Consider the following 26,200-nt stretch of genomic DNA (forward strand, 5'->3'; position numbering starts at 1 on the left):
GCCTAGGCCAGGTGTCCACCCAGAAGACCTGGAGGCCACCAGGGGCCCGGAGGCGGGGCTCCGGTCTTCCCTGGCTGGGGCGTCCCTGGCTCCCGGCTCTGGATAGCATCTGGGCAGCAGGGGGGGCTGTGGAGCTGGGGAGGGTGGGGCTGCCCGTCTGACTGGGCAAGGGGCAAGCTCTGCCGGGACTTTCGCGACGATGCCACAACGGAGCTGAGGCAGCCGTGGAGTCACCTGCGTGGGGATGGGGTAAAGACGGGGAAGGCCCCAGGCACAGTCAGGTGGCAGTAACCACAACATTCCTGCGGCCTGTCACCAGGATGATCGCAGGGTACTAGGGGACGGAGGAGGCCTGGGGGCTTGGGGAGAGGGGCACCACTGAAGGGTCAGGTTCTGAATGGGCACTGAGTACAGGCCTTGCCCTAGCTTGTGGGTGGCCCCAGGCAGGCCCTGGTCCTGAGAAACTACTTTGCGCCCCAAAGGCTGAAGCTGTCCACAGAAGACCCCTGGTGGGCAGTGGACCTAAATACCAAGAGAAGGAAAGGAAAGGGGTGGCCCAGCCTCAACCCAGAGGGCCAGCCATGGGGCGAGCTCCCACAAGGCCCTCCAGGAAGGCGGCAGGAGGAAGAAGCCACAGCTCCTGTCCTGGCCTGACCCCCCATCCCCCTGCTCCCTGCACCCTCCCCCAGCTCCCACCCAGCCCAGCGCCCTGCTGCGACCTCTGCTCTCCTGGGCTTGGGGCCAGGCAGCTGCCCTCTCTCCGCCCCCAAACTGGCTGGGTCAGCGACAGGATGTGCACTGAGAAGAGACAGCCCCCCCCCAGCCCGCCCCCTCTCAAACTGAGCTTCAGGCGGGGCCCATTCGTAGCTGCAAGCCAAGGAGCCCAATTGGCCAGCCTTCTGCCCCTGACCTGACAGAGCTGGCAAAGCAGAGGAACCTCAGAGAACGCTCGCTAGAGCTCTGTGCCTTGGCTTCCAGCCCAAGCCTGCATCCCCTCCACCCTGAACAACATCCCTCGTTCCCAGTGCTTCCAGAATCTCATGTACCACAGTAACAGGACTACATGTCACCTCCCGCAGCCCTCTACCTGCACCCCATCCCGCCCCACTCCAGTTGTCCTGTTCCCGGAGACGGCCACAAAGACCCCTGCCCCCTGACCTGAGGATGCTCTTCTACGCTCTCACAACTCTTTGGACAGGGACAGGGAGGAGAACATACCTCTCAGGCCGATATTATTCTATTGATCCCACAACCACCAGCATTATCAGCCCCATTGTCCCAAGATGTGAGAGAGAGCATAGGCACTCAGCCCTGTCACACCATTGGGTAGATGAGCTCTGTGTCCCCATTTCCAGGGTCCCCACGCCCTGGCACCACACTCCCCATCAAGCCTTGTCCTCTCAGAGGATCCCCACAAACCAATTTCCTTTCTGTAAACCTCCCCACTCCTTGTGTCCACAACTCAGGGTATCTGTTTATGCTGGGGATGGGCTGGGGTCAGGGCGCAAGGGAGGCGCTGGGACTCCTCAGAGTCCTGGCCTGGACTCAGGGGAGAGCCCTGTGGGAACTCTACTGTCTGGTTTTGCTGTTACCCCTTCAATGATGTGGAACAGGCCAGCTATGATTCACTTTTCAGCCCGGACAGCAGTTGTGGGGGCCAGTGGTAGCACCCGCTAGCTACCCCCAGCCTCTTCTGCTAGAACTCAGCTTAATGCTGAGCCAATTAAGGGCCACTTATGGTGACATATCCCCAGCCCCTTCCAGGGCCCCATTCTAACCCTGGCTAGGCCAGCCTTGGATAATCCTGTGCCAGGCCCGGCTCTTCCCTCTCCCTGAGTCAACTACAAGGTTGCTGCAGAAGCAGCCCCTGTTTTTCTCCCCTGCCCAATGAGAGCCAGAATCGTCTTTCCTGGGAGAAAGGAGGCAGCGCAGGCCTGGCAGAGATGATGCTGGCTAGGCTGTTTGCTTCTCCCCCAAGGCCAAGGCCTTCAGCAGGCAGGGAAATCCTCCTCCTCCTCGCCTGGCTTCAGCAGCTGTCTCCCTGCCCCCAGAAAGCCACTCCACCAGTCCTCCCCTCATTTGGCCTCAATAGGAGAGAATGAGGTTCCAGCTGGTCAGCATCTCCCTCCAGAGGAAGACAGCTGGGGAGTGGACAGGCGGCTGCCCGCCAGGCCAAAGAGGCCCTCATGGGGTGGGAGTAGGAGTCTGTATTCCTCTGCCCAGAGGCCCTCCCTCACCCTGAGCCTTCAAGACTCAGCTTGGGCCCACAGAAGTCTCAGGCTGGGGTTTAGGAAGCCCCTTCTTCAAAGAAGTCTTCCGAGCCCCTAGCCAAGCCCTGTCCCTCTGCTGTGCCCTTTGGCGCCACCTGCTGGAAAAGCATGGCTTGCTTCCATGTTCTCATCCTGGCCCTGGGGGCTGGCCTGGCCCTGGTGAGGAGGCCATGAGGACTGTCCATCCGACAGCCCCCAGCAGAGGCTGCTCATAAACAGTATTTGTGCTCAATCCTATCAGAGTCCTGCAGAGAGCCCTGCCCAGGGCAGAAAGTGAACAGAGATATCTAGTGATGGCCTACCTGGCAAGCCTCAGTTTCCCCTCTGCAATCAGGATAACTGAAGTGCAGCCCACAGCAAAGCTGGTGAGACCCTGACCTTATCATTAAAATCCTGCCCTTACCCAGAGGCCCAGCTAGGTCTTCCCACTTGACCTAAGCCTTCTGGGCCTTGGAAGAGCTCCTGTGTGTGTTCTCCCACAGTCTCCAGAAAAGAGTATCACTGCTAGCTGTCCCTCCAGGCAGGAGCCAGGTCTAATCCAGGACCCAGAAACCATGGCAGGTCTAGAGCTGTAGCCTGTACAGACCCTGCTGGGACCCAAAAGTGGTCATAGAAAGGGGGGGGTTAGAGGGCCAGGATAGGGAGGCCTGGGTAACCTGATGCCTCTGTGGCCCGTAGTGCAAAAAGTTCTGGGGAGAATGGCAGCTATGCTAAAAGGCCCGCTGAGCACTTGAGACCACTGTCCTGGGACAGAGCCTCCTTCCAGCTTCCCACTCCAGGCTGCTGGCACTGAGATCTCTGGTACCTAGGAAAGACTGGACTTCATGTCTCCCAGATGGTGCAGCTTACCATGCCCAGGCTCTGCCAATGGGTAACTGGCTGCTGCTCACTGGGGATGGCACCCTCCAGGGAGGCTACTTACCTAAAGACAAAGGCCTCTGGGGCCCACATGAGACTCCCCAGAAACCAGACTCACATCCTATAAGCAAGTCTCCCAGCTTCCCATTCAGGGCCTACTATCTTGTGGGAAGCCATCATGGAATGGCTTAGATCAAGATCCCCCTCCAATGCCAAGAAACAGAGGCTCCATATCAAGTCACAGAGCAGTTAATGGTGAGGCTTGGAAGGAACCCTTGGTACAGTGACATATTACATTTACTGCCATGAAAATGAGCTAAATCAAGACTACGTGATTGATGACAGCCTACTTTATGGATTCTTGCTCACTCGAGGCTTGTCTGCCTCCACACCAGGCAGCTGCCTCTGATCTCACCACCCACTTTCCTGAGCAGCCTCCCTAACCCCATCTGATTCAGGAGTCCTCTTAATGCTGGGAAGCCTCCTGTGACCCTGGATCCATTTGTAGCAGCTGCCCACAGGCTTTCCAGGAGCCGTCTACACCACCACTGGCACCCATCTCATTACATTCAGATGTTCCCCCTCTGTCCTGGCACTGGTCTGAGCCCAGAGCTGATACTGGTCATGTATGTTGGCTGAAGGCTGGCTAGGATCTATAAAACCACTGGACACTGTCTTTACCCACAGGAGGGCAGAAAAGGCCTTGGCCACCTTCTGTTCACACACCTTCAGGGACAAGGAACCCATCACCTCCGGGGGAATCCTGTTCCAGCCATCCGAGGGACAGCTCTGAAGGCAACCAAGAGACTCTGAGGGATGGAACTAAGTGGACCTCTGGGGGTAGTCCCAACCTCCACCCTGGCTGTGGGCAGCGATGGCAATGTTCCAAGTATTCACACTCAGGATGCGGGCACTAGTGGACACCTCCCCTACCTGGGTTCACCACACTCTCCTCTCTGCTTACATCCCTAGGATTTGAGGCTCCATGCTCCAGCTGCTCAGGACATGTCTGGTTCCCTCAGTCCAGAAGCTCTCCTCCTCTAATTCTTCCTTTAAACACCATTCCTCTCAGCCACACAGCCACCTCCTCAGAGAAGCCAGGTATGAGTTCCCAGTCTGGGGGAGCTGCCCTGGACAGGCCCTGGCCCATCTTTCTGCAATGCTGTGGGATGACCCAAGAAGGAAGAGTAGTAGTGGAGGAGGTAGAGGAGGCAGGGAGGCAGTAGTTAAATGGCAGAGATGCTGTGAGAGGGAGGAGACTCCTGGAAGGTGAGAAGGTCATGGCTCCTGATGAGGCCTGGAGACCTTGTCACAAAGGTCAGCGGTAGCTTCAGTCAGGGCCTTGTGGTAGAGTGATGCAAGGACTGGGAGCAGACTAGAGACTCAAAGGATGGGCAGGGGTGGGAGTAGGAGTGAGAGAACAGACAGTGGGCATAAAGAGCTTAGGGCCCAGGAGATGGGTTGTTCACGGTGTGAGAGATTTGCGCTTGTCCAGATGCTGATGGGAAGAAACTGGAAGGGAAGGTGGTTGCACAGACAGGTGAGTACACGAGTGGCCACTCAGGGTCCAGGAAGTGGGGTGGGAAGACTTAGCACCTTGGCAGAAAGACCCAAGAGAAGATGGAGCCTCTGCCATTGGATCAGGGTTGGGGACACAGATGGGGTGATGGGAGGGGACTGGTTTCTACTGTCTTCGTGGAGGAGGAAGGTGGGCCATCTGTCCAGAGAAAAGGCTGGGGGCCGGGAGAGGGGTGGTGCTTAAGATGGTAAGGTGGTCTCCCAAGCTTGGTGGGAGGCTGCAGGGTGCTGGGTAGGGAGGGCAAGTGGCCGAAGGGGCAAATACAAGCAGAGGCCAGCTGTGCAGCGGAGCAGCACGTCCCACGGCAGGGATCACCGCCCAAGGCCGGCTTCCCCAGCTTTGCTGCAGGCTGTGGAAGTGGGGGAGGGCGCCTCCAGGCTGAAGGCTGCTGGGATTCCTCCAGGGCTGGGGGGCTGCCAGCCAGGGCGGGACTACAAGACGGGCGGCCAAGAGAGCTGCGGATGCTGGCAGAGGAGTGCTCAAATGATGGACCAGGGAACCTCAGCTGGGGAGGGAGGAAAAAGAAGACAGAAGGGGCAGCCGGGGAGGAAGCAAGTCCCAGTGTCCTGCTGAGTCCGGAACCCGCGTCCCACAAGGGACTGAGAGTGGGCTGGAGGGTCTGATGACTGTGGGTAGAGAGGGGGTGCCTGACTCAGCGATTCTGGGGTGGACCGGTTCCAGGAGTGACATGGCCTTGGGTAGCCATTGGAGGGGGCGGCTGCACTGGAGAGCAGAGGAGCGGGTCACTGGAGATGACGAGGTCATGGAACGAGCCGCCACAGGCTCAGACAAGCTGACACGTGGCTGCTGAGCTCTTCTTGAGTGAGGGCAGGAGTGAGGAGATAGGAAGACTTAAGCCACAATCACCCATGAATGGAAGGGGCGGGGAAGTGACAGCCTGCCACAGGATAGTGCTTGGCTGCTTTAAGCACGCTTGGTGCTTGCAGCCAACCTCCAGCAAAGAGCTGGCGGCTGTGCGGCCTCAGTCACGCTCAGAGCCTCTCCAGTTTCATGGCCTGGCAGGCTGAGACCAAGCCTCTAAGGGTACCGAGAAAGGCCAGGAGCTAGCTGCACAGGCAGGTGGCCAAGCGGGCAGTGGGATGGATGACAACTGCCCTCTGACCACTGGCATGGGTCAGGCCTCCTCTGGCCAGCCTAGCTGGCAAGGCCAGAACATTCAGGAAGCTGAAAGAGCCTTGTGCAAACAAGGTGAAGGCTGGGCTCTGGCAATAAATTCACTGCTTCCTGGTATGTCCCCAGCTCTGGCCTTGGGGCAAGGGATATGCAGGCCCAGGCCAGGAGTTGACTGACACATGGGACGCCTCGGCATTACCCCCAACTCAGCAGCACAAGACATGCCCCATCTCTGGCCTCCCGCCCCAGTAGGACTATGTTGTCTGTACCTTGACCGGAGCCAGGAAGGTGTAATTACAGGCCCAGCCAGGATACCAAGGAGGCCCCCAGAAAGGAGGCCTGTGGCCAGGAAAGAGACTGCTTCCCAGCCTGGGCCGGTTCCCTGAGCCCTTCAGAGGTCCCAGCCTATGGCCTCTACCCAAGGATGGAGCCCTTCTGGCTGCAGCCTTTACTTGAGCAAGTGGATCTTGAGTAAGTGGCTGCTCCTTGCTAGGGGTAGGCATCAGAACAGGCAGGAAGCACCTAGCCAGGCAGGTGTGCTGGGTCCCAAGGAGGAGGGTGGGAGCACCAAAATCAGGGAATGGTAAAAGCTCGACAGTACCCAGTATACCTGGAAGTGCTTTCCCACAACACACTCTCACACTCCACTAGCACGGAGCACGCTCATTGAAGCTAGCCACCAATCACACCTCTGGGGCCATCTCTTTGTTTCCCAGGCTCCGGCTCATGGCTCCTGGGCTATGCTGACAGAGGGAGCCTCTCCATCTCTGTTTCCACAGGCATACCTGGCAAGAACAGGCTGCCTCATCAAAGTGGCCTCCCCCAGCCTGCGGGTCCTAGGGGACTTTCCTCTGCTCAGCTTCTCCAGGATCTTAGTGGAGACAGGGCTACACCCAAGGGTTAGACAGTGGGGAAGCCAAGCATCATAAACACAGGGACCTGGGGAGTTGGGAAAGGCAGTCAGGTGTGGAGCCTTCCCCCTTCTCCCTAAGGCCCAAGGCTGTGGACAGAGAAGATGGAGAACAGGCCTCAGCTCAGAAGGGCTGGAGAGTCTGAATGGTCCATTCCAAGAACCTGGCTCTGCAGAGCTCTGCCCATCCCCTTACCCCTGACCTCAGGATGGAAAATGGAGACCTAGCAAGGAGTCAGTGTAGATGCTGCAGGGTGAGTGAGGAAAAGTGCTCCCATCATCCCTGGTCTCCCCACCCCAATCTCTGTAATGCTAGAGGTGCAAAGAAAGAGGCTTCATCCAACACTACAGTGTGGGACACTCTTGCCTGCCCACTAAATTCCCAGGCAGCAGTGAGGTGGCAGGTGGTGGCCTGGAGATCCAGGGTTGTCGAATGACCAGCCCAGCTCCACAGTCCAGGAAGGAAGGCTCTGCAGGCAGCCGGCCAGCCGAGGCAGGTGCAGCTCTCCTGCCCAGTGGGAGGGGAAGGGACCGTAGGCACTTACGTAATGAAGTCCAGGAAGCTGGCGAGTGGTTCATAGGCGTGGTTCCTCATGTGGCGGAACTCCACCACCATCTTCTCCTTAAGCCGGTCATCAATAACTGACACCGTCAACGGCGATGCCTCATTGGCCAGGAAGTTGCCGTAGTCTGTACTCTGCAGGTGCAGCTTCAGGTCTGAAACCCAAAGCAGGGGGATGGGGGCAGGGGTGAGGGCTGGCCATGCTGAGCCTCCCCAGGACCCCAAGACCCTGTCCATCCTGGCCCCCGGACTCTGGGCCCTAGTCTCTCCCCTGTGCTTGAGGCCTGTTGCTACCCTGACCTCCTGTCCCCGCCTTCACCTTCCTGTTGGCTCAGGGCCCAATCTGGGGCGGTCAGGCCAAGGCTCCAGAGATGTTCCAGACCCCTGGGTCATGAGCCAGGACACGGGCCCCAAGGAATAAGCACAAGTAGAACAACTGTTCCTCCAAATGAGAAGAAGGCCTGGGAAACCCCAACCCAAGGTGCCATTCACAACCCATAGCCTTTGAGGCCCTTCTATGTGGTGGGCTCTAGGATGGCCCTAACCCAGAGCGCAGTAAGACCCAGGCCCTGCCCTCCAGAGCCTCGGGGCTAGAAGAGCAGATCCACACTTCGGCAGAAACAATCCATATAAAATAAAGGAGATGCCACAAAATAAAGGAGTGGAGTGGCCAATGAAATGGGACTGAGGATGAGAGAACATGCTGGGCTGGGCCACAGCAAAGGGCACGGACAGGAACATACAAAGGCAACAGCCAACAAGATGGCCTGAGTGACAAGTGGCCTGGAGGGCAAATGAGTGGCATGAGGAGGGGGAGATCATCTCGAGGCTGGGAGGAAAGACCAGCCCTGCTATAGGAGTGGCTAGAGGCTGATAGGCCAATCCTCTGGGCTCTTCTGAGCCATTAGGGACAGAGCAAGGGAAAAGGGACAAGAGGACAAGCAGAAGGGTCTTAGGTGGGAAAGACAGGTGAGACCCAGTGGGATCAGGGCAACAAGCTGGCTTTTACCCTTGTCTCCCATCCCTGGTCTATTCCCCACCCAGCAGCCAGTGATCTTAGGACACAAGGCAGAGCACGTCACACATATGCACGTCCTCACCTCAGGGTCTTCCCTGTCCCTCTGCCTAGAAAGTAATGATATCCTCTGACAGCCCCTCTTCAAAGACCTCTCCTGCAGTCCCCCCACTCTATCCCTCATTTGTGCCACTCTTCTTTGTAACACTTATTCCAACTGTCACAGGACACGTGAGCTCCATGATAGCACGGATCTGGGGTCACTGCAGCATGCTGGAGTCTAGAACAGAGTATGTTCTGGCGTGTTTTCATGCTCGGTAAGTACCTGGAGAATGGGCCAAAGTCTGGGGAGAGTGTTGGTGAGGACAGCAGGTGAGTTTCCTCCTGGATTTTGAAACAGGAGACATCGTAGCAGTGATAGGGTACCAAGGACAGTGGCTGAGAAGGTACCTGTGTGTGTGTGTGTGAGTGTGAGTGTGTGTGTGCATGTGAAGGCCCAAGAGCCAAAGCTGGCTTCTGCTGTAAGGGACTACATGTTTTCTGTCCCCTGGGAAGGCTGCCCAGGGGAAGACAGAAAAGGGTTGCACTTGTGAACATTTCCACAAGCCAGCCTCCCTGATCAAGCCTCCCTATGTCTCTGGTCTCCTGGGCTGCTTCAAAGTAAGGGACAGCGTGGCTGATTCCCTGTAAAGCCCCTAGTCCTGCACACCATCAAGAGAACATTCCCAGCCTGGAGTCAGGTATGCTAAAGGAGAGACAAGAGAGCAGATGAGAGGGGGAGGTGAGAGGGAGGGAGGAGTGTGCATGCCCCTGGGTGAAATGCCTTCTACCTGCAGTGCTGCGTGGCATCCGGGTGCCAAGCAGCACTCATGTCCTCTGTGGCTCCTGGGTCCTCACAGAGTGGACTTTCACCTTGTGAGGCCTGCAGGAGGCCTTCACCATCTGCTGCTCTTGCCATCACTCCCACCTACTTCTCTTCAGAGCCACCCAAACATGGGACAGAACCGAGTGTAATGTAGGGAAGGGAGAAGTCACCAGCCCCCTGCTCTGCCTCACGGATCTTGCTGCCTTTTGCCCAGCAGGTGTGCACACTCCTACGTCCTTGCCCCAGGCCATCTTCCCCATCCCTACCTGGTTTGGCCAAGGCCCACCTATGCTTAGAATAAGGCATGGGTGAAAGAAGGTGTTTTTCTCAGTGGTACTTGAGTTGTTGCAATGTTTAAGTACCCATTTGGTTGTCAAAGAAAAATTCTTAACAATAATTGATGGTTATAGCTGATGGTTGCTATAATTGTACGTCACCTTGCATTCCTACCTCTAGAAGTGGGTTTTATGTGCCATATTTTAACATCCTTGACCCTGGAAGAGTACACAACTCTTCTGAAAAGAAACATGGTTTCACTTGCAAATAACTGATCCGTTTTGAAAGATCTTAATGTTTTCGAAGTCGTTTTTGTGGGTGTGAAACAGAGTGACAATATGAATTGATCCTTCTTAATATAGTATTGAAATTAATTTCACTTAATTTATCAAGTCACATTCATGCCCTGATTTTATATATTTCTATCTATCAAAGATTGTGATACCTAAAAAACAAACGGGGCAGGGGGTTCTGGCCCGGGCACAGCAGGTACTCCAATCCCCACTAGGGGAAGCTGCAGAGCGGACAGCAGCTGGAAGCCAGGGCTGGAATGTGGTGTTCTGGGTCAGACCGTCTAGCGCAGCAGCTGCCAGACCAAACCTGTTCATTGATCCACCCGGCCACTGGAGCCAGCAGAGAGCCCATCTCAGGCGATAAGACTCCTTCCTCTCCAGCTCACAGCTGGGCCTCAAGGCCAGGCCAGATGTACAGGGCAAAATCCAGTCCCCTTAGCAGGGCACCTCATCCCAGTGACCTCACTATTCTCTGAGACAGCAAGTCCAGTCGAGCTTCCTGCCTCCCACCCTCCAAAGCATCCTTGCACATGCTGCCGGAGACTTCCCTAAATGCTATCACCCTAGCCTCAGCTCTCTGGCAGCGTGTCCAGCCTCTGCCTTTCTAAACAGGGCTTCTCTTTGCTGGGAAGGTGCACTCAACAACTTCCCCACTGCCAGGTACCCTCTCTTCTCTCCAGCTCCCACTGACTCTCCATCCAACACACTGGTCAAGCAAGAGTCAGCACCCCAACACCAGGGGAAACCCAGACCCACCCTAACTGGAAGCAGAGGGGTTCCTGCTGTGTACTCAGCCCCTTGCCAGGAGCATGACCATTTCACAGATTTAGAAAAGACCAATGAGAGGGAACATGAAACCTATCCAGAGTCCCAGTCAGGCACAGAGGGGCCAGGACATGGATCAAGCCTGGTGGATTCTGATGTCCCCAATTCTGGCCCCCTTTCCTCCCGGACCCTTTACATCATTGACCACATTCTCCCATGGCCCTTGGCCCAGGACGGACCTTTTGGATATGGACCCAGCTGCCTGGACAGACGTTAGTCCCAGAAGAGCTGGCAGGTGGCAGAGGAGAGCAGCCAGGGCAGGCCCCTCCATGACCTCGGAGGCTGTCTAGACACTCGCTGCCCATTTGACATCATGCCTCAGCAAGCCCCTCTGGTGTCACCTGTGGCAACATCTATTGCTAGAGAAGCTAGGCACACATGCATGTGAACGAGAGGGGCAAAGCGGAGGGGTGGGCTCTTCCCTGCCTGCCCCCACGTGGGGCTCAGCACAGGCCCAACAGCAAACCCCCCTGTGCCTTGGCCGCTGCGTTCTGCTGACGCTGCATCTGGGGAAGCCGCGGCTCCCAGCACCACTGGAACACAGACGGCCGGGTGGTTTCTGCTGGCTTTTGTCAGATCAGAGCAAACCCTGAGACTCTACTGAGAATACTGCCCAAGGCCTAAGGAGTCTTCCTTACCAGGAAACTCATTTTTAAAAGCCCCCAGGGATGATGTCAAAGGGCCGTTCCAGACCACTTTCCCTGGCCAAACCCTGCATCTCCCTGTGACCCAAGCAGAGGGGACAGCCTGTCAGCCAAGAAGGCGACTTGGAGGCAGGCAGGCTAGCCGATCTCTCTGCTTGGACCACACAGGGCTTCTGAACCAGCTCTGACCCTGTTCAAGCAACCTGGCGCCCAGGACCAGTTATGGGCAGCCCCAAGCCCTTCAGATGGTCCCCAGGGCTGGGATGAGGCCCGTTAGAACCGCCCCCAACCACCCCATCACCACCAGCAGCTTCCTGCTCTCTCTGAGGGATGCGGAGAAGAGGGTGTGACTAGGGGTGGGATCTAAACACAGGAGGAGAGGCCTGGAACTTTCTGAGAGCTTCGTGGGAGACCCGGCCACCCAGCCCTGGCCCAGCCCCCGAGGGCAGCCAAGGACGCCGGGGGCTCTGGGAAGGCAGGGGCTAGTTCTGCTTTGCACCGTGAGCTCAGCAGCCTGACGGCCTCGGTGACAGCCCCTGAGAGCCCCAGACGTGCCTGGGCTGAGGCATGAGCAGTGTTCTGGTTAGTGCACACTCAGGGGACTGCTCTGGTCTACCCACAAGCCCAGCTGTCTACCCCAAATCCTCCCATCCATGGCCCAGCACCAGGAATGTCTGGCCAGCTTGGGAGCTCTCACAGCAAAAGACTTCCTCAGAGGCTGATTTCTCATGTCCAAGAAGATGCTGCTGCTATCAGGAAGTTCTCTCTGCAGTCTGACCTAAAGCCCTCCTCAAAGGAAGCTCACCCACTCAGTTTCCCAGTGCCTCCAGCCTCCCCTGCGGGCTCTGGGCTTGCTCCTCAGTCCCCCTCAGCCTATACCTCCTCTGCTTCCCAAGGGTCGCCTGTCCCAATGTCATAGTGATTCCTCCCACAGCTCCCATCTCCTGGTGCCACGCAGGCCTCCTCGCCACCCTGGTGCCCTTTTGCTGGACTCCTGCCCCAGGTTTGGGCTCCCTGCTCCCAAGTCCACTCTCACAGCGTCACTAGAGCAGTCGTCCAACTCCAGCATGTAGTTGTCACCTTTACCCAGGGGCCTCCGTGGCCCAGAGCTAGAATCCTGCCTCCTCCCCACAGTCTGTGAGGCCCCTTGTCCTCCCCCCTAGCACCACGTCAGACTCAGCCCTCAGCTCTCTGCTCTACTCATCCCATGCTCTCACTAGGGCAACCTGTCCAGGATCTCTGCTCCAGGAAGTGCTTCAGAGAAGTCTACAGGATGCCCTAGGGAAAAAGCTCCTGAAGTGCAGAAAACAGCTAGAGAGGTCTTTGCCCTCCCTCTGCCACAGGGCACCACTGTCCACCTTGAGGTTGCCCGGTCAAAGATTGTTGCCCTGGCTGCAGCAGGGTCCGCTGAGTGCCCTGAAGGCCTGTGGGTGGGCTGCAGCCCCAGCTGCCCTGTCCGGCTGTTTCCCCCACCCCCCACCCCCCACCCCTGGGCTCACAGGGAACACCAGAATCAAGCTGGCTCCATAGCTTCACCCCGCCTACCTCTCAGACCATGTCTTCAAGGCCAAGACCCCTCAACAGCAAGGCCCTGGCCCCAGCTGGCACCTCCACTTACCACCCAGTCCCCGATTAGCAAGGGGGCACAGGGACGCCTGGCTTGACCAGCACTCCTTTCTCTGTGTGGGGCAAAGTGTGGGCTTGGCAGCCAGTCCCAGCCAGGCCTTGAGAGGTGGCAGCTGGGCAGCCCTAAACCCCATCCACTTCCTGAAACCCTTCCCAGATCCTGCCAGCCCTGAAAGTGATCTTTCAGCCCCTCCAGGACTCCCAGGGGCAGGCAGCACGTGGCCTCTTCAGCCCCCAAGCCTCTGGAGCCCCTCCCCAAGGGCCCCGGGGAGACAGGAAGGGAGGGGCTTGGCCCATGCCAGGGAGTTGGTCCCACTCTGCCCCCAGGGCCCAGCAGGCATAGAGGCAGCTCCTGGCACAGTACACTAGGCGGGGCGGCCCCCTGCTCTAGACTCACCCATGGCCTCATGGCCCACGGAGGGGCCCTGCTGGCCAGCTGGCCACGGCACAGTGTGAGAGGACAGTGTGTTCCCAGACTTCACTTCTGCTTTTCCAGAGGTCACTCAACGATGCTCTCCTGGGGAGCTCAGGGGTTTTCAGGAATTGCGGCCCACTGAGTAAAACCAGATGTGCAAATATGCTCCCTAGAGCCCATCATGCCCACCCTGCCACTCCCTTCAAGGAGGGCAGGGCCTCAGAGCTTGTTCTACACTCCCCTGAGCCCAGGTGAGGGGTCTACTTTGAAGATACTGAACTGGATTCTACTCCCAGTGCTTGTTCTGCCCCCAGAGGCTCTCTAAAGCTGCAACTTCCAGGGGCTCAAAGCAGGGAAACTCAGACATTTGGACAGATATGGACAGATGGCCAGGCTGGTGGCCCACTGGAGCCACAGCCCCGCCTCAGCAAATGTGCCGGGCCTGAGTCTCCTCCCCAGGCTCTGGGGGTGGCTGAGACCTCTTCTTCATATCAGCTCCAAAGCAGATGTGTGCACTGGCTGGCTGGCTCTGCAGGGTCAGAGCACCACATCTGGAACTCCCAGTATGGGAGCATGGAAACCATTAACCCTGGGTTTACCTGGGACCTGTAGCATAGACTGAGCATCCTTTTCACCCCAAACCTCCACCAGGGCCCATCACAGGCCCCCTGCAAACCTCACATAATACCAACCAACTAATCCTGAGTTCCAGCTCGTCCTATCAAATGCCAGCTCTTCCTCCACTCCCTTGGGTGCCGCCTGCCTTCCCCATCCAGAACCTCCTCACTGCCCACCCCTCCAACTGAGATACCCGTGGTCTCTTGCACTGACCAGTGCACATCTGTCTATCTGATCCCCATCAGCTGGTGCATACTGCAGCCCCTGCCTCCTACCCCCCTCTGCAGCCCAGTTTTGTTAGATCACTGGTTTCAAGCACTGCTCCTCAGGTGGCTGAATGGGACAGGGGAATGAGAACCTGGGCTTTGGAGCCATAGTGACCTAAGTTCAAATCCTGTCTTATTGTTTGGCTCTGAGCACCTTGTGGATCCCTCTGGATCCAGGCTCCTGGCTGGTCACCTAGTGAAAGGCTGTGTGGTGCCAGCCTTGCAGGGCACTTGCGACAGACACTAAGCAGAGGCAGTGTTAGAACTGAGCATAGTACACCACAGTCCATCTCTCTGGGGAGAGTGGATCTCACCCAGAGCTTCTTAACCAAGACCCTCAGCCCCAGTCAGGTGGTACGTGTTCTCAGCTCCAGCTGCTCAACCTGTCCCCCTCCATACCCTGAAGAACACCCCTGTCCTTCTTTCCCATAGTCTGTCTCGACCTTTCCCCTCTGGCATGTCCTCCTCCTCACTGTAAAGCCCATGGGGGGCCTTGTGCAGCATGAGACCCACTCTGCTGTCTCCTAGGGAGGGAGGAACAGAGCTGACTCAAAATCTGGGACTCCTGACCCCAAGCCCCGCATCCCACTTCACCTACCAGCAAGATAATATAGAGCTCGGGGCAGCCCTGTGGACGTGGACAGAGGCTAGGACCCACGGCTGCACCATGTAGCTGCTGTCCTGGGGGCCTTGGGAGCAGACAGGAGGTGGTGCGGCCAAGGGCAGCTCCTGCTCTATGGGAAGCCCCCAGGCTGGCGGGCCAGCAGTCTTGGGAAGAACCTGGAGTCCGCTGCTGGCATGGCCACATGCAAGTTACTGGGTTTCAGTTGGCGTGAGGCAGAGCCCCTGCAGGGAAAGGACAGAGAGTTCTCCTTCCTTGGTCCCTGGACCAGTATTTTGTTTTGTGTTGGAGGCCTTTTGGTGAGGTGAGGCAGTCACAGAGGGTGATGGGACTGATCCACAGAGGTGGTGCAGCTGACACCAGGGGCCCACAGCACTCCTTGCCAGCATATCAGACATGGGGATTAAATGGGAGTGTCACTCCCCACATCCAGGAGGCAGCAGGATGTCCAGGTTTACTACCCTTCTCTCTGCTTCGAGACAGGTGGCAGGTGGTGGAAGAACTACACTTAATTACCCTCATGCTCTTCGGAACACCTCGTCCCTGTGGCTGGAGAATGAAAGCATCCCTCATATCCCATGAGGAAGTCAACCTATCTGACAGTCAGAAAGGTGCCAGGCAGGCGACAGTCCCATGTGCCAAAGGGAGGGGCAGAACTGGTTACTGCTGCACCCAGGGCAAGTTCCAAGAAACTCTGCTCTGACTGAGTGGAGATCCACCTGGCTATCCCCTCACCAGAACATCCCCACCCAGGCCCTAAGGCTCCTCGGGACTGGCACGTCCCAGGAGACATGGGGCTTGGAAGACAGCTTCCCTGTGTTCCCCTGCCACAGCCCAGCCTGAGAACCAAGCTGCCCTGCCTCGCCCTGGGAGGCAGGGGCCACGCCTCGGCGGAAGCCCTGCACTTTGACCTTGAGCCAGATCTTTCTTTTTCAGGCTTGCCACCATAGGTACAGAACCTGCAGGTGGGAGTGGATCTGGGGCTGCAAGGAAGAGCTTTGCATTTTACCAAAGATGTTCAGTTTGCCTGGATATGAGTGAGAGAAGTAAAGAGATCTGGTATGGCCAGGTGCCAGGCAGCCCAGGCAGGGCCAGCTGCGGCAGGGAGCTTGCTCAGAAGCTGGCCCATGGCTGTGTCTGATTCCTGGGTCCATGGGCCTGCACCCACTGAAGGAACCTGTCAGCCCTTGATGCTGGGCTTCTGTTCAACACACAGAGGAGGGCACTGAGGAAGGCTTAGAACCCTGCTGGATGGGGGAAGGGCAGTTTTTAGGGCCCCCGGCAGCACTGTTCACAGTGAGATAAAGCCAGGTCAGGCTGGATCTTGGCTGGAGCATCCTGCCAGCTCCACCAGGCCTAGAGCCAAAGCTGTGGAAATATTCATTTTGCTTAGACTTAGGCCCTATGGATGGGCTCACTGGATCAATTCTCATTTGGGGCTGGGAGCCATGCTGCTCTTAGCACAAAGCCTCATTCGCTGCAGCTTATAGAAACTGGATTGAACAACCCAGGCCAGAAGCAAAGTTGACCCATTTCATACCCATGACCAGGAGAGCCAAGAGGCTCGGGCCAGGTAAGAAGTGGCAGGAGCTGTAAGCATCCAGCCTGATCCCTTATAGTACCCTCAGACCCTTTTACCCAACCTGCTCAAGGGCCTGGCAGAACATGTACAGGGTACACAGTAACATGCCAGACAGCACGATCAGCGCTGTGGACTTGGGCCAGCCCCTGGGATAGGTGGTCACCTGCTCAGGGAGCCTCAGAGCAGAGGCTAGGTCCAAATGATAGAAGCCAGTGGAGGAATGGGGTGAACACTGAGACAGGGAGCCTGCTCCAGGCCTGATGGATAACATCCCAGGATCCTTAGCTTAAAGGGCTAAATGGGTGAGGAGGATGGGTGAGCTATAACCCATGCTCTGGCAGCCTTACGGCCTTGTGTGTTAGGTCATGTGTTGCAGCTCATCTATATTCCTGGACTCCCAGGCCTTTAATCTCTAAGCTAGATACCATGTGGCAAGGCCTGGGGGAATGGTGAGGGGCCCTCAAAGCAGGGTCTCTTTCACCTGACCACAACTTCCTGAATTCGGGGCCAGGCACACAGTAGCATAGTTCAGCCATCCTTCAGTAAACATACGTAGGAGAAAAAGGAAACAACCAAAGACTGTGGAGAGATTGGACCGGAGAAGCCAACACCGGTATCAGGAGATTGTAAGCAAGCCCTTGGCCCTCAGCTAGACCCAATTTCCCAGCTAAAATAAGAGGGTTGGATAAGGTTACCTCCAGGGGGCTGGCCAGCTCTGACATTCTCCACCCTGGTCAGGCCTAATCACACTGACTCTCCACAACTCAGCCCCTAAGGGCCACTCAAGGGCTCAGCGTGAGTCTAGAGGCCTGGGTCCTCATGGGATAGCCCTGGAAGAACTGACAGCAGGTGCAGGGAGAGGCCCGGGCTTGTGGAGCCCCTGAGCAGCCAAAAGAGCAAGGAAAGGCAGGAAAAGTTGAGTGTTAACAGTGAGGACACCAAGATAGTTTCTCAGAGGGGAAAGCCCCATCCACTAGCCAAATGCAAAGCCTCAGCTGAGGTTAAGGCCTGAAAAAATTGCTCCCTGAGTAGCCAAGGAGACACAAGGTCTGGGCAAGTGCCCAGGGCTAGGTCAAAGTTGGCCAGGAAAGCAGTGCCCAGCACTCAGTCGGGGCTGTTCCTCCACACATCCCTTTCCCCTGCCACAAGTCTGCCTGCCACTCTTCAGGACCACTCAAGTTCACATGGGGGCAGCCCCACTCCGGGCCCTCAAGCTAGAGTGCTGGATGCAGACACACAGAGCACGTGTTAGGCTACAGAACAGCAGCCAAACCTACTGAGCGGCCCTTCAAGCCTTGATTTCCCTGTCTCTAAAAAAAGGAGGAAGGCCAGCGCAGAACAGATTTTAAAAAATCAGCCAAGTATGTGTTAGATGAGGCAGCAGCCAGGGAGGTCAATGGAAATGTCCCCCAAACTGGGGTGCAGAGTAGAAGAGGAGAGTTGTCAGTCACCTAATAGTAAGCCCTTTCCAGTGTGACTGTATGTACCTACAGTACCTACAGAGTTTGGGGTGCCTAGTTTGGACCTTTCCCAGAGTCATTCTACTCACATGCACCTCTATGTGCCACATGCACACCTATGTGTCCCCTGAAGTGCTGAAGGACATTGGGAGAAAAGGAGTCTGTCCTGAGGATAAATCTTCCCTCTCCTGGAGGGATCAGCCAGGGCTGCAGGGGAAGAGTGGAGGCCACGTGGGGAAGAGTGATGTTTCTGGGAGCCTGTGAAATATGGCCCTGATCCTAGGCAGCTTCAAAGTCCTGCTTGGAGCCTGTAAGACCCCTGGTTCATAGCTACTACTTGCTGCAGCTGCTGCTGATTCAGAGCTACCAGCATGACCCAGGTCGGGGGAAATGAGGACAGCTTGATGGTGATGGTTAAGGCTGGAGCAGTGTGCACTGAGCACCAAGGTGGAGAGCCTCAGAGAATTTCCCCTGGCCTTCTCCTTCCCAACCCAGGAAGCTGGGGCACAGGGAGGTGAGGACAGGAAGAGATGGACAGACAGGAGACACTGAGCCGTGAGTCCTACTTAATCTGAGAAGGCCAACTAGGACTTGGGTGAGGGAAGCAGGGCCCAGGACAGAGTCCCAAGGGACAGCGGCCACAGGCAGATGCTGTGCAGAGGAGAGGAGAGGCAGCCTGGCTGACTCAGGAGTCCAGCCACACACCCCTCCCCTGTTCTCTAGCAGCTGAGTGGTCATGGCACACCCCCTTGTGGCCACAGGGAGGATGGCTTTGTAAACAGCGAAGGGGATCCACTCTTCCTCTCAACACAGCTCTCTAATCTAGTATCTGCCTCAGACTTCTGGTCCCTATCTCCCACCAGCTAGTGACCCTGGGAGAGGAGGCTGCAGGCACCTACAAAGCCACACAGGAATGTGTCATAAAGAACATGGAAGAGGCCTGAGGTAGATATAAGCCTGGGAAAGCCAGAATGGAGACAAGGTGGGCATAAGTCTGGTCATGAGGCACTGGTCTGTCTTGCATCATTGAAGACAGAACCTTTTGAGGAGCAAAACTGGAGAGACTGCAGAGGAAGCTTGGGCATCCTCAGTCCCCTACACTCCTGCTTCCCAGCTCAAGTCTCAAAATCCCTTAATCCAGCTTTCCACTCCACCCCCACACCGCCTCTACTGCCTAATGCCATATCTAAAAAAAGCAGGCACTAGCGTGCCTGGCTGGCTCAGTTGGTAGACCATACAACTCTTGATCTTGAGGTTGTGAGTTTGAGTCCCATGCTGGGTATAGTGGTTACTTGAAATATTTAGGGGTAGGTGCCTGATGACTGGGTGGTTCAGTTGCTTAAGCATCTGCCTCCAGCTCAGGTCATGATTCTGGGGTCCTGGAACTGAGCCCCAAGATGGGCTTCCTGCTCAGTGAGAAGCCTGCTTCTCCCTGTCCCTCTGCCCCCTCCTGCTTGTGCTCTCATGCGCATGCACACACTCTCTCTCTCCCACTAACAAATAAAATCTTTAGTTTAAAACTTTATTTATTTATTTATTTATTTATTTATTTATTTATTTATTTATTTATTTATGAGAGACACAGAAAGAGAAAGAGAGGCAGAGACACAGGCAGAGGGAGAAGCAGGCCTCCTGCAAGGAGCCTGATGCAGGACCTGATGCAGGACCTGATCCCGGACCTGGGGGTTATGCCCTGAGCCAAAGGCAGATGCTCAACCACTGAACCACCCAGGTGTCCCAAATCTTTATTTTTTTTTAAGATTTTATTTATTTAAGAAAACGAGGGACAGCCCGAGCTCAAGCAAGGGGCGGGGGGATGGGGAGGAGAACAGGGAGAAGCAGGCTCCCTGATGTACAGGGAGCCCTACTCAGGACTCAATCCGAAGACCCTGGGGTCATGACCCAAGCTGAAGGCAGGCGCTTAACCAACTCAGTCACCCAGGCGCCCCTAAATAAAATCTTTAAAAAAGTCTTTAGGGGTGCCTGGGTGGCTCAGTCAGTTAAACATCTGACTCTTGATCTCAGAGTCATGAATTCAAGCCCCATGTTGGCCTCCACACTAGATGTGGAGCCTACTTTAAAAAATACAATTTTAAAAAAATTTCAAAAAACAGTGCTTTACCCAGAAACAGAACAGTCCATGACATGGCACATCCCCTCCAGGATGGGGGCCTTTGCACTCCTCCCCTGTACACCAAAGCCTAACAGTCCGCCAGCACCCATACTGAGGCGTCACTCATCTAACCATAGAAATATCTGTCGAGGATGCACTCTGGCTAGGTACCGTGCTCACAGTCTGCACGAGATTTCATTTTACAGGCAGGCAAATAAGCTTCAGAGTGTTAAATCACATGCTCCGCATCACATAGCTGGCCGGAAAGGAAGCCGTGGCGTGCCTGATGCCCCGCTTCCCACAGAACTCCAGAAAGTTCCTGGTGACCCAGAGAGACCCTAAGGAGCCTGATGCTAAGCAGGCACAGATGATTAATAGGAGAGACCACTACTTCATGCCCTCACACCTGTTCATTTTTGATGCAGACCCTCTGGTGAGCTGCAGTGTGTCTGACTGCTGAGTCCAAAATACAAGAGCAGCTATAATTTAGAAAAAGGGCCCCGGATGCTGTAGCAGGCACCCTGACTACAGGAGGGTGGGCAAGTGCGCAGCCTGGGGCGGGGGGCAGGAACCAAAGTATCATAAGCAAACTTGGGCCCTCGGGGACAGTGGTTCCTGCCATCTGAAGTCTAACAGCCCTGGGGTGGGAGAAGCTCTGCTACGCTCCATGTGCACCACTAATAAAGCAGGAAAGTGAGACTAATACATTCCAGAAGAGTGGTGTGCAAAACATTTAAACTAAGATGTTGAGGCCTTTCCTTCGCTACCATCTAGAAACCCTGGCCACCCAGAAAGCCTATCTTCAAGGGTCCTGGATGGCTCATATTTGCCTATGCTGAGGCCACCCCAAAAGGCCCTACCTAGGCTTGGGTACAAACCTTAGCTCCACCTCAGAAACCAGGCCCAAGAAATCACAGAATAAATCCAAGGAAAAGTGTGTTATCACTCAGCAGAGCAAGTTCTGACAAGACCTCTGAGGCAGGGTTTGTGAAATAGCGGCTATCAGGTCCTGTGCTAAAGTATATGCCGGCGCAAGATGTAATCAAGAAAGGAAAAGCAAGAAGGAGGAGGGGGTTGATGAAGAAGGAAAGAGAAAAATGGCCAGGTGAGAGGTGAGCAGGTGAGCTGTACCTGGACAGGAGCCCTGGTTCTGGCCGGGTCACTAGCCAGAGATGCCCAGCTCTGGCTGGGCCCTCAAGTACCCCCTGGGCTCTGAATCTTCAGGTGTAAAGAGAAGGGGCTTAATGGGGGTTCCCTGAGACTCAGACCAGCCCCACCAGGCTGTGAACCAAATCTGGAAGTCAAATGCCCAGGGTCACCAGCAGAGGTCTCATCCTAGATGGCTGTTGGGTGTGAGTAGCTTCTCTTCATATATCTAAACATGTTCTAATTTCCCTTATTTTAGATATTTTTATCAGATGTCTTAAATTATAAAATATTTGTTCACTGCAAATAAAAAGAGTACATAAAATAAAAATACACATATTCCCCTCCCAGCCTCTTCAATCCCTCTCTCTAGAGGCTGCCACCCTAGACCACATGGTATCTATACTTCCAGACACTTTTCCATGTGCATATAGTATTCTACTAAAATGGGAATATGTTAACAGTATATTTTTAAATCAGTCCTTACAAAATTTCAGGCTTTGAGCACTTGCATAGTATTCCAATGTAAAGACAGACCATGGTTTATTTAACCATACCCCTGTAGATGAATATTCCACTGGTTCTAATGGGCTGAAATTAGGAACAAGGCTGACGTGAGTATTTCTAAACATGCCATCTTGGGCTAATCTAGAGGGACACAATCCTGTAAGTGGGGCTGCGGGGACACAGAGTACATACACGTGCAATGTTTAACAAGGTGGTGAAAACCTGTCCCCCAAAAGGTCCACACTGAGTCACCCTTCTACCAACTTTACTTTTTGGAATCGAAAAAAAATGCACTTAGTCAAAAACAAAAACAAAACCAATGTCACGTCCAGTCGTGCAGGAGAATGCACAGCAGGGATCAGCAGGGGAATCCCTGGCTGTTGCACTCTCTGTGCCACTTGCCAAATTAGGCTCCATGCCAGGTGTCCTCATCAGACCATGCTTGTGTCCACTTGGCCTGTCCTTAGGGCTGCTCTCCAGCCTCCTGGCAGGACTCACAGGCAGGACTGGACCGCTAAGGGAGACTTGCCCTGGCTGCAAGCCAACAGATGGCCGAGCATGGGCTGAAATGCTGCCAGCCAGCCAGCATTCTGATGACCTCCAGACTGGTATCTTCAGTGCTGTTTCCCCTGAGTTCTAGACCCACACGGCCACCTCCCTCAGACACTCCGACTCAGCACATCCGAGACAGAACACCTCCTCTTCCGCTACCCCATTCACACCCCAAACTGTCTCCTCTTCTTCTGGTCCCCATCTCAGAAGCACTTCCAGTACGTACCTAGTCTAGTCATTTATGAAGTCAGAGGCCTGACTTCTAACCCCTTTCATCCGTAGGGATGAAATGAAAACTGAATGAAAACCAGCCCAATCTTGTGGATCTCATCCCCCTAAGCTGAGGCCTGGCCCAGTCCTCCAACTCCCCTTATGCCACTCCTTGCCAGGGTTCGGCCCCTGTTTTCTCACCTGAAGAGCTGGAATAGTGGCCTGTCTCCAGCCTAGCTCTGCCTAAATCCATCCTCCAGAGCCTCAGACCAAGTTTCTAACTGCATCATCCTCCCACTCCCACTCCCACTCCCTTCACAACTCCCCCTGCCTTCATCTACTAAAGGACTAAGTCCAATTGGCTCATGGCAGCAAGACTTCTCTCCTGCCTCTCTCAAGCCTCCACCCCCACTCTGGGGCCTCCTCCTCTTGGACAGCAGCAGCAAGCTGGAGAGGAACAAACAAAGTATCAGGTAGCCAAAGTCATCACCAAAGATCCATGCCAGCTCATCCATCCCTGGGTATTGGGGGTCTCTTCACTCAGCAATGCCACTGCCCAGGGCAGTCGGGACACTGAGGGGATCTTCAAACACTGAGGGAAAAACTTCAGGTGTGTGTGGGGCCAGGCTCTCACAGCTCAGAATCAAGGTACTTGTTCCCCTCGATCCATGGTGCAAACTCTCCCAGGCTACCACGTTCTGCACAGTCTTCTCCCAATGCCCCTGAGCTCCTCTCTCGCGCTTGTGGCCAGTGGATTGTCAGGACTGTGTTACCTCTTCCTTGTCAGAATACATCCAACTCTGAGGAATTTTGCACAGAGCCAAACTCATCTTCCTGTCCAAGCCATGGCCCTCTAACGTCACCAACTCAATACAGTCTCCTTTGACCAAAAAAAAAAAAATGCAATACAGGAAATATTTCCAGGCAAGACTATAGACAGAAACCTTTAGACACTTCCCATACGTTGGCCTCAACCTAACCTCCTCCTCCTTTCTTTTTTTATCATAACATTCATCTCTCCTGAGCTGTGTCCTAGGCACTCAAAGTCTTTCATGAACCAGCCTGATGCATTTATCAATACTCAACCCCTGCACATCTCTGACACATGTTCTATTCTCTCTTCCCAGGTTCTAAAGCTCCTCTGATACTCTCTGAAGTTTCATGTTTCCAAGACTGCTAACGTCATTCCTTCTTCTCACCTCCTTGGCCTGGTTGACTTTTTTTAGTAACAGCTTTACTGAGATATAATTCATATGCCATACAACTTTCCACTTAAAATGTACAAGTCAACAGGTCTTGATGCATTCACAGAACTGTAAAGCATTACCGCCATCAATTTTAGAACCCCAAAAAGAAACCCTGCACCCTTTTATCCACCTGCTCCCCTCCCCCTAAAATTTACCTTGTGCCTACTAAACATTCGATGCTCTCTGCCCCTTAGTCAGGCACACTTGCTTCCAGGCAAGACCTGTGTGACATGTTTTTGTGACCCATTCAAGCCCAGCATGGCACCTATCTCTTAGGAGTGGTAGGAGAGATTGACCTTGGTGGGAGCAGCTGGATTCCCTGACCATTCACTCGGTACCGGGCCCTATGCTTACATTTCACACGTATCTTGAAGAGATACTATTAACATTTCTTACTGTACAGCTGAGGACAAAGACTTGCCCAAGGTCACAAAGGCAGTAAGTGGCTGAGTTGGGATTAGTTCCCCAGTGAGCTCTGTTCTATCTATATGTTATCTTATCTCTGCCCATACACTCCATTTTCTGGCCCCACTGCTCTCATTTTCTGGCTCCACTCTCCTCTCTTCTTATTAAGGTCACCACAACCTCTGAATGGCAAAACGAAGTGAAAAGCTGACTTTATTTTACTCTCTTGGCCACATTTGGCATGCATCACCCTTCTTTTTCAGGTTCTCTGCTAGGGCTGCCCACCTCTCAGGGGATGCCTTTCACCTTTTTGGCAGGACCCCTTGCTTAACTGGAGCCTCTCCTGGGGCAAGGTCTCATCTTGGGTTTCTACTTTTCTGACTCTATGCTGTCTCTTGGATGCAGCAGCCACACTTCTATGCTGATTCCCAAAGCTGTCCTCCAAGCTCAGACTCACTCCTGAGCACCAAAAAATCACCTCTACATTGTCACTCAGATGGCTCACAGATCCCTCAATCCCATCTTCTCACTCTTTCTCCAACCTTCTCTTCTGCATTCCACTATCATTTCATTCTGTCACCTACATAGTTGCCTACACCAGAGATAAGAATTGTGAGCTTTGACTCTTCCTGCCTCCTTAGCTCTTTATCCAACCCCTCAAGTCCTATTGATTCCTCTTCCTAAGATTCCCCTACGATGATCCTTGCCAATGTCCAAGGCAAGCTGCCATCATCTTTGACCTGGATTACTTATAAAACCCTGCAAGTAGTTCTTCCCACCTGTGGCAGGGCCCCCACCTCCAATCCCCCTTCCACACTGCAGGTACACTCTAAAGTATGAGTACAGTAGTTTTACTCACCCATCCCCTACTTAGGACAAAGCACTTCTTCTATGGCCTTTGCAATCCCTCAAAAGCTGATTCTCTAACTCTCCAGTCACACTTCTTGCCACATCACAGTTAGTGTTGAATGACTTGCCACTCCTGGAAGACACCATCTATATCTGCAGTTTCATGTGATGGTGACTGGTCAATCCCAGCCTGGAGTCTTGCTTTCTTCCTTTCTTCTTCTTGTGAAAAAATGTTGAAATGCAAAAGGAGATGTTGTAATGAAAAGACAACAAGCAACTCAGAACAGAGATGGATAAAGTGTTTTGGAAGACAGCCAGCATACCATACGTGTGAGCCCTCAACTGTAGTCCCTGAGCATCTAATTCACCGGCTCTCCCCCTCCTGAATGTTAATTATACCCTTTATAACAGGAAGGAGGTGTCCTGACTGGCCCAATTGTCAGGTAGAGCCTCTATTCCAAATTAAGAAACTGGCATCTGCTACACATCAGCTGAAATATGGCTGCATTATTCAGCTAGCCATAGGCTTGTCTCTATTTTCTATGTTTCTAAGAAGAAGCTAATCCATAGAAAAACCCTGGAAACAATGACCAATCTAGTAGCAAAGAGAACCCCTTAGATTCATTATGATCTCTAAATACCATTTCCCATTTAAAAAAAAAAAAAACAGATCTCCTAAGAGAAAGGGGGACTCGAGGTCTGGGTCAGGAAATGTATAAGGTAAGATTAGAACATATTCACATTTCCAAAGTAAGGAAATCTCTCAAAGGCTACAGAATTGTGTCAAAAAGACTCAATAGCCCATTGAATAAGCTCCCACTGGCCAAAGGATAATTTTGAGCATCAATAAAAATACTGAAAGACAACAAATATATCAAAATCCTATGTACATTATGATACTATACCAAGAAAAAGAACAAACTTTATTAGGTATCTTTGAAGGATGTTGGAGAACCAACTCATTATTTTGAAAACTGATAAATAGGAGGGAGGATAAAACTGATAAATATAGGAAAGAATCAAGTATTTACCCTACCTCACTGACACAGACTGTATTTAAGGGTAACAAAGTAGTTGATGAGTGGAAGTTTCCTAGTATAGAAGTATTCAAGCTAGTAATCAAAGAAGGAAACATAGAATATCACTGTTTTTGCAACACCTAATGAAATAATGGTTCTAGGCAATAAATATCAATGATTCTTTATATCGCAAAAAGAGAAACTACTAGATGCTATGTGCCTCCCAATGGAAGTACAAAATCACTTATTATTCTTTTTTCCAAAAAAAAAAAAAGTTGAACTAGAATCTAATCAAGCTTCTTTTTCTAACTACCAATTTACAGGAAAAACAA

At 53.9% G+C, this 26,200-nt stretch overlaps 1 protein-coding gene across 1 annotated transcript in view; it reads right to left on the reverse strand.

The window, feature by feature from the left end:
- Positions 1–26,200, reverse strand: part of ATP6V0D1 (ATPase H+ transporting V0 subunit d1) — a 39,088-nt gene that overhangs the window by 6,996 nt on the left and 5,892 nt on the right. The window contains exon 2 of the mRNA XM_055306292.1: positions 7,297–7,468. Within this exon, the coding sequence (XP_055162267.1) occupies positions 7,297–7,468 (172 nt within the window). The remainder of the gene's footprint in view (positions 1–7,296; positions 7,469–26,200) is intronic.

Source organism: Nyctereutes procyonoides, unplaced genomic scaffold, assembly GCF_905146905.1.
Source record: "Nyctereutes procyonoides isolate TBG_1078 unplaced genomic scaffold, NYPRO_anot_genome, whole genome shotgun sequence".
In the NCBI taxonomy this organism is placed as follows: domain Eukaryota; kingdom Metazoa; phylum Chordata; class Mammalia; order Carnivora; family Canidae; genus Nyctereutes; species Nyctereutes procyonoides.